Consider the following 14,239-nt stretch of genomic DNA (forward strand, 5'->3'; position numbering starts at 1 on the left):
ACTGTGGTAAAAGCATATTTTTATCCACATTACCGATATAATGGAGTTCTACTATTTATGATTCTAGGGGTATTCTATTTCGCGTATTGAAGTGCTGTGTCTGAGGGATCTTCAGCATACCTGGGACAGATCACTGCATTTGTATGCCATTATTTGATGACTTATGTCAATAGGCTAGTCAGAACTATAAGTTTGTTACAAACTTCCCAATAATTTTACTTTTGAGTAGACATGAACTGGGTAGTCCCTTTCAATGACAGTATAGTCTCTCATACACTCACTCATTCAGTGCCGTGCACATGCATGTATTGCTTTTCATCACGGTCGCTGGGCAATGTGGCATTCCTATGGAACTCACAGTTGCCCATTGACAGAGTTAATGCCACATTTGGCAATTAGCGCGAGTTTCCTTTTGTTTTCTGGTGCAGAAGCAGTATGAAATGGTCTGCGCATGCATACAGTTGGAGCCGCGGTGGGCAACAATCACGAGTATTTAGTCTTCTCATGCAGATGCAGTATCGGATACATTGCCCATGCTTGGTTGCATGGGCACTGAATGACTTACATCGCACTTGTGCTGAGAAAAGAGACGCTGGGATATGCCTTGACGGATGGATGATGTAGCCTTGGTCTATTTATACATGTTTAAGTAGGTTTTCATATATTGTGTGTATATTCATATATTTTGCAGCATCTCTCTGGGTGTAGCAGGAATGTACCATTATATCCAACTTCCTGACCACACCTATGGGCTTTTCCCTTTTCTCATGCACCAGAATGCCTGTCTGTTGCCCCCTACAGGCCATTCTTTGTAGTGCACCTCTACATACCCACCCCCCTTTGATAAAGGCCATAGGCCGTATCACACTTTTCTCTTTTGGCCCTCCAGGATCAAAACTCCAGCCTCGGGAGTCTTTTTAGTTTTACTTGTCTGACAAGTTCTCTCTTCTTGTCTTCACTTGGCTTATCACATCCTTGCAGATCTTTCTCAGACTGTGCCCTCCCAGCTTGCAGGTTGACTTCCAGGTGCAACTTTGTATTCTCTGTGGCTTGTAACTCATCAAGTTCCTCTAACTGAATCTTGGTTTCTTCTACTTCTTTAGACTTTTCTAGTTTATGTCCACCCTTTTCACCATCATCCTTAGAGCTAACTACGTCCTCCATTTCAGTGCACAACGGCTTGTTAAGGCTTTCAAACTGAGCCTCCCTTTTGAAGGTTCCTTCTAGCTTCAGAACCTTGTCTCTGTATTCTTCCAGTTCCCCTTGTAGCTCATGCTCCAGCATGGCCTTGCTATGGATTACAGTCTCTAATTCATTTTTCAATCCATTTAGCTTTATAATTATCTTTTCCTCACTTTGTAACAATTCTATTTCTTCTTAGTATAGTGTTATCGGTTAGACCCATTAGAATTCTTCGAAATTCCTTTACCTCTGAATCTAACTTTTGCTTGGTAGTATTCAGTTCACTGATGAGTTGGTCCTTGGAGCCAGCATCCCTGTGATAGGCTTCAACCACCTGGGCAACCTGTTTTTTCACTTTCTGGGTTTGCTTTTTGAGGTCATTATACTCTTGCTGCAGTTCTTCCAAGATTTCTGCTGCCACTTCTGAGACCTTCTCAAGTTCAGTAGCCTCACTTTCTGCCTTCTCCTTGGCCTCTTGTACGTCAGAGGTCTGTTCAGTCTGCATCTTTTGCTCAGCTCTCACCTTAATGACTTTTTTTTGTTTACAGAAGGGATTTCTTTCCTCCAGACCGTCCAAGTCTTTACAAACTTTTCCCCTGGAGTGCCCAGGTCACCTTCACCTAAGTTGGTATGCTTCACCACTTGGGTCTTAATTTTACAATTCTTCATTCCTGCCACCGGTTGTTGGACCACGCCCTTGCGTTTTATTTGTACCAGAGTTCGCTTTCCAGCATCATTATCGGGAATCTTCCACAAGCCCTTCTTCTCTTTTACCTGCTGTCTGAACTGGCTCCTAGACTGCACTAGTCTCTGAACCCTCTTTTCAGCAACATGACACTATGCTGCCCAGCGATTCATCTTCACGCTTGAATTCTTGGTGAACTTTTGGAACAGCCCCTTTTTCTCCGACACCATTTTCAGGGTGTGTGTTAAAGTTAACCCTTCAGTCTTTTTCATACAGAGCCCTTCTTCAGCATGCTCACATTCAGTGACATATCTTGCAGACATGATTTTCTGCTCTGTAAGCTGCTGTTCACATATTTTCTGCGTCTTTCTTAGTTTGGACACAAGCTACTTTTGGAGACCAAGCTCCACAGAAACATCTTCTATCTCTTGCTGAAGACTTACTTTAACCTTCTCAAGCTTATCACAGACAGCTGTCTTCTCTTCATACTGCTGCCTTGTAGCTTCTAACTCCTCTTGTATTTCTCTTTTCTGCTCTTCCACAGAATCTAAGCACATAGCACTCTACTCCAGTCTATATTCTAGGTCTGACACCTCAGCCTGAAGTGTTGCAACCTGCTCTCACAGGTTTCTCTTAGCTTCTGCATCTTCCTCGTCCTGCTTGAGGAACACATCTCTCTCATTTTGCATCGTCTTCAGGTGTGCACTGAGACCAAGCCTCTGCTGCATCTCTTCCTGTAGCAACTTCCGGGACTCTTCACTCTGAGCTTCCAGCTCCACCTGCAGCCTGCTCACCTGCTCAGACAACGCTGTTTGCACACTGTTACTTTCAGTTATTTTTATTTGTAGCTCTTGAAGCTGCACCTCTACTGTATTTCTCTTGCATTCAGACTCCTGTTTAGCTTGCAAACGTATCGTTAGCTTATGGGTAAGCTCAGTACACTTGCTTTCCACAGCCTGTTTGACCTCTTCCAATGTTTTATTCATCTTTTCAGCTTGCTCTAACCGTTGGGACAGTTCCTTCATAGCTAGTGCATGGGTCTGATTAAGGTCCTGGATCTGAGCTTCATATTCTTCAGCTTCCTCATCCAGGCTCATCTGTAGCTGGAATAACAGTCTCTCATGCAATGCCTCCTGGTTTTCCTTGTAACCCAGTAAGTCTTTCAAGGCTTGTTTCTCTGCCCGACTGCAAGCAGCTTTCTCTAGTTCCAGCTCTTCCTTGAGCTGACTTATTTGGTACTCCAAGTCACCATTTTTCTTTGCTAACTGCATTTTGAACTCTGCAACCTGAATCTGCAAACCTGTAGTTTGATTACGTGCAACTGTAGAAGCTCTTCTAACTTGCAACACGTCATCTCCACCTCTTGGGTTTTCATTTGCAGTTTCTTACAGTCCTGTTCATACTGCACAGATTGTGCCTCCAGACATACTCTGCGTTTAGCCCCATCTCTTGCTACATCTCTGAGGTCTTGTATCTCTTCATGGGCTTGCATTGGTGCAAATCCCTCCTGAATTCTCTGGCTGTCTCACCCTGGACCTCAGGATCTGCACCGACAACCTCACTTGTCTAACTAGCAGCAGCCCTTTTCTTCTTTGCATATTTAGTACGATCTATCCCTTTCTCTCTCTAGAGGCATAGTATTACTCACGCCAGCATTTCTAGTCTTACACACTCTATCTTCATTATTACTTCCCTCTCTCACTAGAGGTATACTTGCCCTGACTCCCACATGGGTGTTGGCTGCACTCCTTACTGCGACCTGTTCACACCCTGACTTCATTTGTGGAACATTACTACACACTTATACAGAAAACATCCCACAATCCCCCACACCCATTTCAAGGTTAGTGCAATTTTTCTGCAACACATTATCCACAATACACTTTTGGGACTTCTTTTCACCCAATGCACAAACTGCCATTTTCCCAGCACCCTCCGGCAAGGAAAACATTCTGTTATGCAGCATTTAACCACATTGTCATCAATTTGTTCACCGTCAAGTCCATATCGCACCGAACCCACAGTCTTTTTAGTGGTCTCACCACTCCATGGATGGTTATCACAGTCCTTTGGCGGGGACACCTCCTGCTGTGCCCTCAAAGCTTTGCAGTTAGCCTCCAATACAGACCAGTGGGGTTTTACTGGCCACTTTGCCACTGGACCCCCATACATACATAAGTCCATTTGTAGGCACCCCCAGCATGGCTCTTTTTGGTTGCCCCCTGCAACGGCCGCCATCTTGACTGCACAGTCCACAATGAATAAATAAAGCAACAAGTTCACCAAGTTGCCTCGTAGGCGTCCTCAGTCTGGTTCGTTGTTGCTCCCACAGCAACCACAATTTTTCGGCCTCCTGGCCCTTTACATGCTGCTCCAGCAGCAACTGTACACTCGGCTTCCTGGCCCTTTAAACTGCCTCCAGCAGATGTTTGTCACCCCTAAGGCAACTGTAATTTCAGCCTCCTGGCTCTTTAAATGCTGCTTTGTGCGCCACTCCACTTGTGTCCGCATCCTCCACCATATGTAGCAAGCGGGGTGCATTTGCCTGCGGATCGCCAACTCTCAGACCGGAATGGGCACGACCACGTAGAAGTACTCTCTGGAGACACGGATTTCCTTTAAACCAGAATGCCTGTCGTTGCCCGCTACAGGCCATTCTTTGTAGTGCACCTCTACAATATATATAATGATTCTAATGTATTTAAGACAACTGATAAAAACAAAAGGGGTGTGTGTTGTATGAGTGTAATCGGATCGGTGTTGTAATTAAGTGTTTTAGCTATTTATAGTATGTTTTATACAATGATTGCTAAGCTTGAAAAAGGCCACACGGGCCGAAACGTCACTATCTTTCTTTGAGTTATGGGTGAATAACACAAAGCCTTTTATTTTTTGGCTTTGCTTTTGTAAGTAAAGGGATACCCTTGCATATCTCTTCCCTGGAGGTTTTTTGTTTTAGACTGTCCTCCAGTCTTGTGAGACAGAGAAACCTAGTTCTGGCCACGGATGTGGCTGCAATATTAGCCTCTATCAGGATAGATGTGGCTTCCCATGATCTCTTATGCAATAGATCTGATTTTTATTTTTTTGCATAGGATCCAGTAGTTGGAGGAGTCCTCAAATGGAAGGGAGGTATTTCTGACTGCTTTAGCCACAGGTGAATCTACTTCAAGAATTTCATTCCATAAGCTTGTGTCCTCTGAATTAAACAAGAGCCTCCCTTTGAACTTTCTTGAGAGTTAATCTGTTCTTGACCTTTCCCCATTCATCTGTTACAAGCTTCTCGAGTGCATAATTTATAGAAAAGTTAATTAAAGGTTTAGACGCAAGTCCAAACATCTCATTAAATTGATCTGGGCTCCTGGACTTCTTGAATCTCCATTGTGCTACAAATAGTTCTAATCAATTCCACTAAATCAGTATTAGAAAAGATAATATTTACTGTTTTCTTCCACAATCAGTGGAGCGAAGTCTTCTGAACGGACCATCTGTCAGGTTCAGATGAAACTATACTCATGGTGCAAGGTATTTTACGTGGCTTGGAGGGGCCTGGCTGGGGATCTGCCTTTATGGCTTGCATCTCTCTAACCATAGTACAGAGGTCCCACATGAAAGAGGTTTGCGCCTCCTCACTATTTTGCTGTGCATGCAGCGCATACAGGTTTTCATAGCCGTCCTCCAGCTTTATTGCGCATATGCCACATTTACCAACTTGGCCCTAAAAACTTCATCCTGTAATAACAGGTGAGAGGTCAGCACACATTATACTATAACACGCTATGCATTTTGTTCAGGTGGATTGCTCACAGTTGATGGATTTTCAATATCACCATTAATGCTATTCATAGCTGCTTTTGGTGATGTCAGTCGTAGTCCTCCTGGATTTAGACTGCAGGGGCTGCACCAACCACGCCGCCTCCTGGATGGGAAAAAGGCACACCCAGGCGCACAGCTGATGTCAATCCCATGCAGTGCAGATTGACGATTTTAACCCCTTTGTTGTAGACGTGCATCTAACTGTCCCCAGCAGCAACTTGCAAGGATACAGGTGTGAAATTACATGCTCCTATTTGCACCCGCCATTGGTATGCCACAGGCTGCACAGGTACCAAAGTATGTGCATGGGCCCCTATGATCACATGTGCTCTCCAGGGCCGATATGGGGAAATTACTGCAATGGGCAAGTAACCCCAGATCGCTTCTTTGTGCGCTCGATCCTGCACAGTCAGCTACAAGACCTTCAGTGCTCCCATCGGAAGCTCTCCTCTAGGTCTGTGGGACAGGAAGAATGCTGGAGAAGTGTGAGGGAAGAAGCCTCTTAAACTCCTCTTCCTGTCCCAAAAAGGTTAAAGGGCAACCTCCAGTAGTGCTGTCAGGATGGACAAAATGGAAAGGATCATTTTCAAAGCCAAAAAAATGTCCTAACAAATTCCACAAAATCCGGGATCCACGGTGTGATTCTCCCCTCACTGCTTACACACATAATGAATATTAGCTCTCCCTCATCTTCATCAGTTCTGAGCAGGGGCATAACTATAGGGGATGCATTTGGTTTCAGGCCTAGGACCCTTAGGGCGCCCGTAAGGCCTCTCTTCTCCATATAGTAAGTCAAGTAGTATGATAAAGTATGATAGTTGGGGGTCCTGTTACAGATTTTGCATTGGGCCCAGAAGCTTTAAGTTATGCCTCTGGTTCAGAGGAAACATCCATTAATGGATGAAGAAAGATCGTCCCAAATACAAACATGTAAGTCATACGAGTAAACTTTTATGAACAGTTAGAAACAAGTTTAGAGACGCAGTTATATGTATCAGTGTGAAATATTCTATGTACACGGCTGATATAAAGGTGGGTTATCTGGATTCTATTTGTTTCTGGATAACAGATGTTTATCGGTAATTACATATATTTCTTATTCATCACTTACTGCTCTAAATTGCTTCCCTTTTCTCAAGCTTACTTTTTACCTTTTTTGCACGGTTTGACAAAACAGTTTTAAACAGGTTTAAAAAAATGGCTTCTCTCCTGAGTGAACTTTTTGATGTCGTGGTAAATCTGATTTGCGAGTAAAACATTTCCCACATTCTAAACAAGAAAATCGTTTCTCTCCTGTATGACTTATTTGATGTCTAACAAGATATGATTTCTCTGTAAAACATTTCCCACATTCTAAACATACAAACGGCTTTTCACCTGTGTGAATTCTCTGATGTGCAACAAGATGAGATTTCCATGTAAAACTTTTACCACATTCTGGACATGAGTACGGCTTCTCTCCTGTGTGAATTCTCTGATGTTTAACAAGGTCTATTTTAACTGTAAAACATTTCCCACATTCTGAACATACAAACGGCTTCTCTCCTGTGTGAGTTCTCTGATGTGTAACTAGATGTGATTTCTCTGCATAACATTTCCCACATTCTGAACATCCAAATGGCTTTTCTCCTGTATGACTTCTCTGATGTGCAACAAGATGTGATTTAAATGTAAAAGATTTCCCACATTCTGGACATGAATACGGCTTCTCTCCTGTGTGAGTTCTCTGATGTTTAACAAGGTCTGTTTTCACTGTAAAACATTTCCCACATTCTGAACATACAAACGGCTTCTCTCCTGTGTGACTTCGCTGATGTGTAACAAGGTCTGATTTTGCTACAAAGCATTTCCCACATTCTGAACATGAATATGGCTTCTCTCCCGTGTGTATTCTTTGATGTGTAACAAGAGTTGATTTCACTGTAAAACATTTCCCACATTCTGAACATACAAACGGCTTCTCTCCCGTGTGAATTCTCTGATGTTTAACAAGGTCTGATTTTGCTGCAAAACATTTCCCACATTCTGAACATGAATACAGCTTCTCCCTTGTGCGAGCTTTTTGATGTTCTCTCTTTCTGTGACATTTATTCTGCTTATTGGTCTGTGATGAATCAGAAGATGGGACCTGTATGAGATGATCAGATGATGCATCTTTGCTGTGAAGGGCTGAGAGGATATCTGGAATAATCACACGTTCTTCATATGTATCTTGGGTGATACCACAATTCTCTGCTTTACAATCTGCAGATATCAGACCTCCCTCTGAGTTCCCAATACAGTCATCTGCCAAGAATAAAGATTTTTTTTTTTATATTATAGACCTTATAAATGCTGATATTTTATAACATTTCTATACAGTTAACAAGTCACGTAGCAAAATGTAATCATCATCAATGGGTACTTTTACACAAGCTGACAGTAATCACTGAAAAGAGCCATAACGGATGACTGTCGGCCCATGTAAATACGGGTCCTGACAGAACAAGTGAATGAGAATTGCTCACTTGTCGAAGTCACTTAGTTTGCAGCTCACTTAAAGACCAAGCAATTGTCAGTGCAGAAAACATCACAAAAAACTACACATGTGAATCGGGACTTACAAGTAACTAATTCTGGTTTCCATCAATAGCATGGGGAATCTGAAAAATGGTCATAAAAAGTAACTTGAAGCAGAGTCCTCCACAAGCCCCAGGCTCCTGTCCCCAGTAGATGTGGAGCCCAAGCTACAGGAATAGTATATTCCATACAGATGGAGTTCGGCCATTTCTGCACCAACATTAGTTTCTGGTTTTCCATAAAGAACTCATATAAAAGGAGTTATACTGAATGATGTCAGTAACACACGGTGTGCAGCAAATATAGAACTGCTCCTCTATTAAACAGCTTAGTACATACAGTAATTCTATATGCTGTCACGTCAGGCCAGGAGTAGGCCAGGGCACGGAGGCATGTGCCACTCAGCCCCCCGCACATGTTTACAGTCACAAAGTTTGCCCCGCTCTCAAAAGGTAAGGCGGCTCCTGCCACAACTAGTACTGACAATCTTATGGTACTGCTGAGTCCCCCTCTTGCTCACAGGATGACAGAGACCTCCCTCCTCGGCTCAGGTGTTTACTGCAGTCTGAGTGATCACACGGAGGAAAAGAAGAAAAGTCACGCTGGGAGCCTGCGGGAGAGAGTGCACAATGGAGGATGATGGGGTCTGTTTGCGGGACATGGGGGGGGGGGGATGATGGAGCTGCTAGGAGATGGACATGCATGATATGGAATGATACCTTTTGGTGTTTAAAGTTTGCTTAGGGGCCAATAGGACTTTAGTTATGCCACTGATTGGGAGCACAGAGGGAGGCCAGAATACTGACTAAAGCCACAGAGTGTAGGTTGCATTATTAATTGGGGCCTCACAGGAAGTCACATTATTAACTGAAGCCACAGCAGGGGGCACTATTACATAAAGTGAGACCACAACGGAGGGCACTATAACTTAGTAGGACCACAGTGGACATATTATTGGGGAGGCACTGAAAAGTTCACTAGTTGTTGCAACAGCAGATTTATAGGGAGAGAGAGCAGAAGTTTTGACTGCAAAAAATCTTAGTTGCATTTAGGATGAAAATATTATATTTATCCTAAATGGGGGGGGGGGGGGATTCTGAGTTTTGCTCTGGGCCCCATGTGTTTTTTGTACACCCCTGCTTCTACTTGCAGCCTACTTACTTCTTAGTCCCCTCTCATGTTGCAGGCACTGCTTTGTAGACCTGCAGTCGGGCTGGAATAAATCTGTATAATGTGCCCTTAATGCGCTCGTCTAAAACTGGTCATATAAAGAGGAAAACCAGTTCCTGCTTCTGTATACACGTACAGAGCTTGGCTCAGTTGCGGTATTTATGTACCAAGCTGGGTTCTAGTATTGCTTCTATGCACATCATGAATCTTGGGTTTGGTGCTGTAATTATGTTATGACCTTGGTTCTGGTACTGTATTTATGTATTAAGGTTGGTTCTGAGGCTCGGTTTCCTGTTAAATAAACAAGGATGCAAGGACACATTGTGGCCGTTAACACAACCAGACCGTGCCCACCGACTGCGGCCAGTCGCCATGTAATTATGCCAGTATTTTGCGTGGCCAACTACACTGTCTGTTTCCACCCTTAAAGTGTGTTCACACACGGCAGATTGTGCTGCAGGTCCACACCAAAATCTGCATGACAATCCACACTATACGGTGCGGGTTATGGCACAGATCCGCAGCAGATTTCACGTTTGCAATTGAAGGAGTGAGGTTTGATGCAGATCTGTTGCAGATTTTTCTCGGCAGAAAACCCACTGTGTGTGAACGCACCCTTATGTTGGGCCGCTACTCATGGGCTTGTGGTATATTCCTGCCCCATATTATTGGGGGGAGTGGTACTGAAAAGAAGAGAAGAAAATATAGAATAGTAGCTGACATACCTGGCTTCGCCCGTGTTAATTTGGTACAGCTGTTTACCCAGTGTTCACATTAAAACTTTTATGAAGTCAATAAAATGAAGGAATAAAATATGTATACACAGAGAAGCGTTAGATTCTCCTCAGACTGCATGTACCGATGTCCTTCTGCAGAATGTGCCACCCCTCCCACTCTCCTCACTTTTTACCCTTAAAGTAATGCCCCTTTTTAGTCAAATTTAACCCGACTGGAGGCTGCAGCCCCTTTTTAGCCCTAAAGGCCTCCTTCATCCCTGCAGTCCATGACCGCTTCCTTATGTACTTTACAGCTTTTCAGTATATACACACAGAGGGGAGGTAGATTCTGCTCAGTATATACACACAGAGGTGAGGTAGACTGTCCTCAGTATATACACATAGAGGTGAGGTAGATTCTCCTCAGTATATACACACACAGAGGTGAGGTAGATTCTCCTCAGTATATACACACACAGAGGTGAGGTAGATTCTCCTCAGTATATACACACACAGAGGTGAGGTAGATTCTCCTCAGTATATACACACACAGAGGTGAGGTAGATTCTCCTCAGTATATACACACACAGAGGTGAGGTAGATTCTCCTCAGTATATACACACACAGAGGTGAGGTAGATTCTCCTCAGTATATACACACACAGAGGTGAGGTAGATTCTCCTCAGTATATACACACACAGAGGTGAGGTAGATTCTCCTCAGTATATACACACACAGAGGTGAGGTAGATTCTCCTCAGTATATACACACACAGAGGTGAGGTAGATTCTCCTCAGTATATACACACACAGAGGTGAGGTAGATTCTCCTCAGTATATACACACAGAGGTGAGGTAGATTCTCCTCAGTATATACACACAGAGGTGAGGTAGATTCTCCTCAGTATATACACACAGAGGTGAGGTAGATTCTCCTCAGTATATACACACAGAGGTGAGGTAGATTCTCCTCAGTATATACACACAGAGGTGAGGTAGATTCTCCTCAGTATATACACACAGAGGTGAGGTAGATTCTCCTCAGTATATACACACAGAGGTGAGGTAGATTCTCCTCAGTATATACACACAGAGGTGAGGTAGATTCTCCTCAGTATATACACACAGAGGTGAGGTAGATTCTCCTCAGTATATACACACAGAGGTGAGGTAGATTCTCCTCAGTATATACACACAGAGGTGAGGTAGATTCTCCTCAGTATATACACACAGAGGTGAGGTAGGTTCTCCTCAGTATATACACACAGAGGGGAAGTAGGTTCTCCTCAGTATATACACATAGAGGGGAGGTAGATTCTCCTCATTATATACACATAGATGTGAGGTAGATTCTCCTCATTATATACACACAGAGGTGAGGTAGATTCTCCTCAGTATACACATAGAGGTGAGGTAGATTCTCCTCAATGTATACACATAGAGGTGCGGTAGATTCTCCTCAGTGTATACACATAGAGGTGCGGTAGATTCTCCTCAGTGTATACACATAGAGGTGAGGTAGATTCTCCTCAGTAGATACACATAGAGGTGAGGTAGATTCTCCTCAGTAGATACACATAGAGGTGAGGTAGATTCTCCTCAGTAGATACACAGAGGTGAGGTAGATTCTGCTCAGTATATACACACAGAGGTGAGGTAGATTCTGCTCAGTAGATACACACAGAGGTGAGGTAGATTCTCCTCAGTATATACACACAGAGGGGAGGTAGATTCTGCTTAGTATATACACACACAGAGGCGAGGTAGATTCTGCTCAGTATATACACACACAGAGGCGAGGTAGATTCTCCTCAGTATATACACACACACAGAGGCGAGGTAGATTCTCCTCAGTATATACACACACAGAGGGGAGGTAGATTCTCCTCAGTATATACACACAGAAGCGAGGTAGATTCTCCTCAGTATATACACACACAGAGGTGAGGTAAATTCTCCTTAGTATATACACACAGAAGTGAGGTAGATTCTCCTCAGTATATACACACACACACAGAGGTGAGGTAAATTCTCCTCAGTATACACACACACACACACACACACACACAGAGGTGAGGTAGAGTCTCCTCAGTATACACACACACACACACACACACACACACACACACACACACAGAGGTGAGGTAGAGTCTCCTCAGTATACACACACACACACACACACACAAGTGAGGTAGAGTCTCCTCAGTATATACACACAGAAGTGAGGTAGATTCTCCTCAGTATATACACACTAAGGTGAGGTAGATTCTCCTCAGTATATACACACTAAGGTGAGGTAGATTCTCCTCAGTATATACACACTGAGGTGAGGTAAATTCTCCTCAGTATATACACACACAGAGGTGAGGTAGATTCTCCTCAGTATATACACAGAGGTGAGGTAGATTCTCCTCAGTATATACACATAGAGGTAAGGTAGATTCTCCTCAGTATATACACACACACAGAGGTGAGGTAGATTCTCCTCAGTATATACACATAGATGTGAGGTAGATTCTCCTCAGTATATACACATAGAGGTGAGGTAGATTCTCCTCAGTATATACACATACAGGTAAGGTAGATTCTCCTCAGTATACACACATAGAGGTGAGGTAGATTCTCCTCAGTATACACACATAGAGGTGAGGTAGATTCTCCTCAGTATACACACATAGAGGTGAGGTAGATTCTCCTCAGTATACACACATAGAGGTGAGGTAGATTCTCCTCAGTATATACACATAGAGGTGAGGTAGATTCTCCTCAGTATATCACATAGAGGTGAGGTAGATACTTCTCAGTATATACACATAGAGGTGAGGCAGATTCTCCTCAGTATACACACATAGAGGTGAGGTAGATTCTCCTCAGTATACACACAGAGGTGAGGTAGATTCTCCTCAGTATATACACATAGAGGTGAGGTAGATTCTCCTCAGTATATCACATAGAGGTGAGGTAGATACTTCTCAGTATATACACACAGAGGATATTCCGAACGGAAGAAAGGTGACCTGAAAATGGCTTGTCCTCCCTTTCATGCCTAGTAAAAAGCTCAGGTATTTTGGGGAATCTGCATGAATTGGGACGTAAAAAAAAAACTCTTTTAGATCTATTGATGCCATGAACACCCCTCTTCTTTATCAATTTTATTGCTGAATATATTGATTCTATTTTGAATTGCTGTATCTTATGTGGGGGTTTAGTGGTCTTAGATGTATTACCGCACGAGACTTCCCACGTATTTTTTTTTTTATAAATCAAGAATAATGGCCCCCTGTTTTTTGTTTTTATGGAATTGGGATCACTGCCTTCATCTGTAGTAATTCCCACACTCCCTGGTGGAGCGGTTTTATCTGGTTGACTGAGCCAGACATTAGATTTTCCTTTGGGCGAGATATTAACTCTATTTGATATCCTTGTTCTAGGATTTTGGGGATCCAAGTATTTCCGGAGACCTAGGCCCACCAGCTTGCGAAGGCCCCCAATCTCGCCCCTATAGAGACGGCATCAGGGATTGGGTCTAGAGGCCTTACCCTGGTGGTGGGGTAAAGATGAAACCTCTTCCCTTGCCCCCTTTGGGGTAGCTCCAGCGCCCAGTCATTCTTTTGCCTTTGTAGGATTCCCCCTGCTGTACTGGTGCCCAAGAAAAAAAGGTTTCTTCTTGGTTGTCTTTACTCAGGAAACCTCCTTTTTTATCAGCTGCTTTTTCCAATATTTTGTCTACATCTGTCCCGAATAAGAACTGGCCGTGGAAAGGCAGAGAGCATAACTTGCTTCAAGATGCCAAGTTCCATGACTTGAACCATACGACTCTGCTGGTGGAATCGGAGAGCGTCGCTGTACGTGCCAATAGTCTGACGGCTTCAGCTGACGCAGCTGCTAAAAAAATTAGTCGCCATCTTTAAAACTGGGAGGGATTCCAGAATTTGATCTCTCGGGGTTTTATTAGACAGATGCATCTCTAATTGATTTAGCCAGAAATTAAGGGTCCTGGTGACACAAGTGGCTGCCACTCCTGGTCTGCGTATATTTGAGTCTTTTTTAGGAGGCCTTCTGCCTTCCTGTCCATTGGTTCTCTTAATTGCGTAGCATCTTTAAAAGGCGAA

The 14,239-nt window shown here is 43.5% G+C and overlaps 1 protein-coding gene and 1 pseudogene across 1 annotated transcript in view; both read right to left on the reverse strand.

The window, feature by feature from the left end:
- Window positions 1-2,019: 2,019 nt before the first annotated feature.
- Window positions 2,020-3,138, reverse strand: LOC136628719 (myosin-9 pseudogene; annotated as a pseudogene).
- Window positions 3,139-6,640: 3,502 nt separating this feature from the next.
- The window catches only part of LOC136627320 (zinc finger protein 850-like), a 580,493-nt gene continuing 572,894 nt past the window's right edge, over window positions 6,641-14,239 (reverse strand). Inside the window, exon 21 of the mRNA XM_066602322.1 lies at window positions 6,641-7,678. Within this exon, the coding sequence (XP_066458419.1) occupies window positions 6,873-7,678 (806 nt within the window). The 3' untranslated portion in view covers window positions 6,641-6,872. The remainder of the gene's footprint in view (window positions 7,679-14,239) is intronic.

Source organism: Eleutherodactylus coqui, chromosome 5 (assembly GCF_035609145.1).
Source record: "Eleutherodactylus coqui strain aEleCoq1 chromosome 5, aEleCoq1.hap1, whole genome shotgun sequence".
Classification (NCBI taxonomy): Eukaryota; Metazoa; Chordata; class Amphibia; order Anura; family Eleutherodactylidae; genus Eleutherodactylus; species Eleutherodactylus coqui.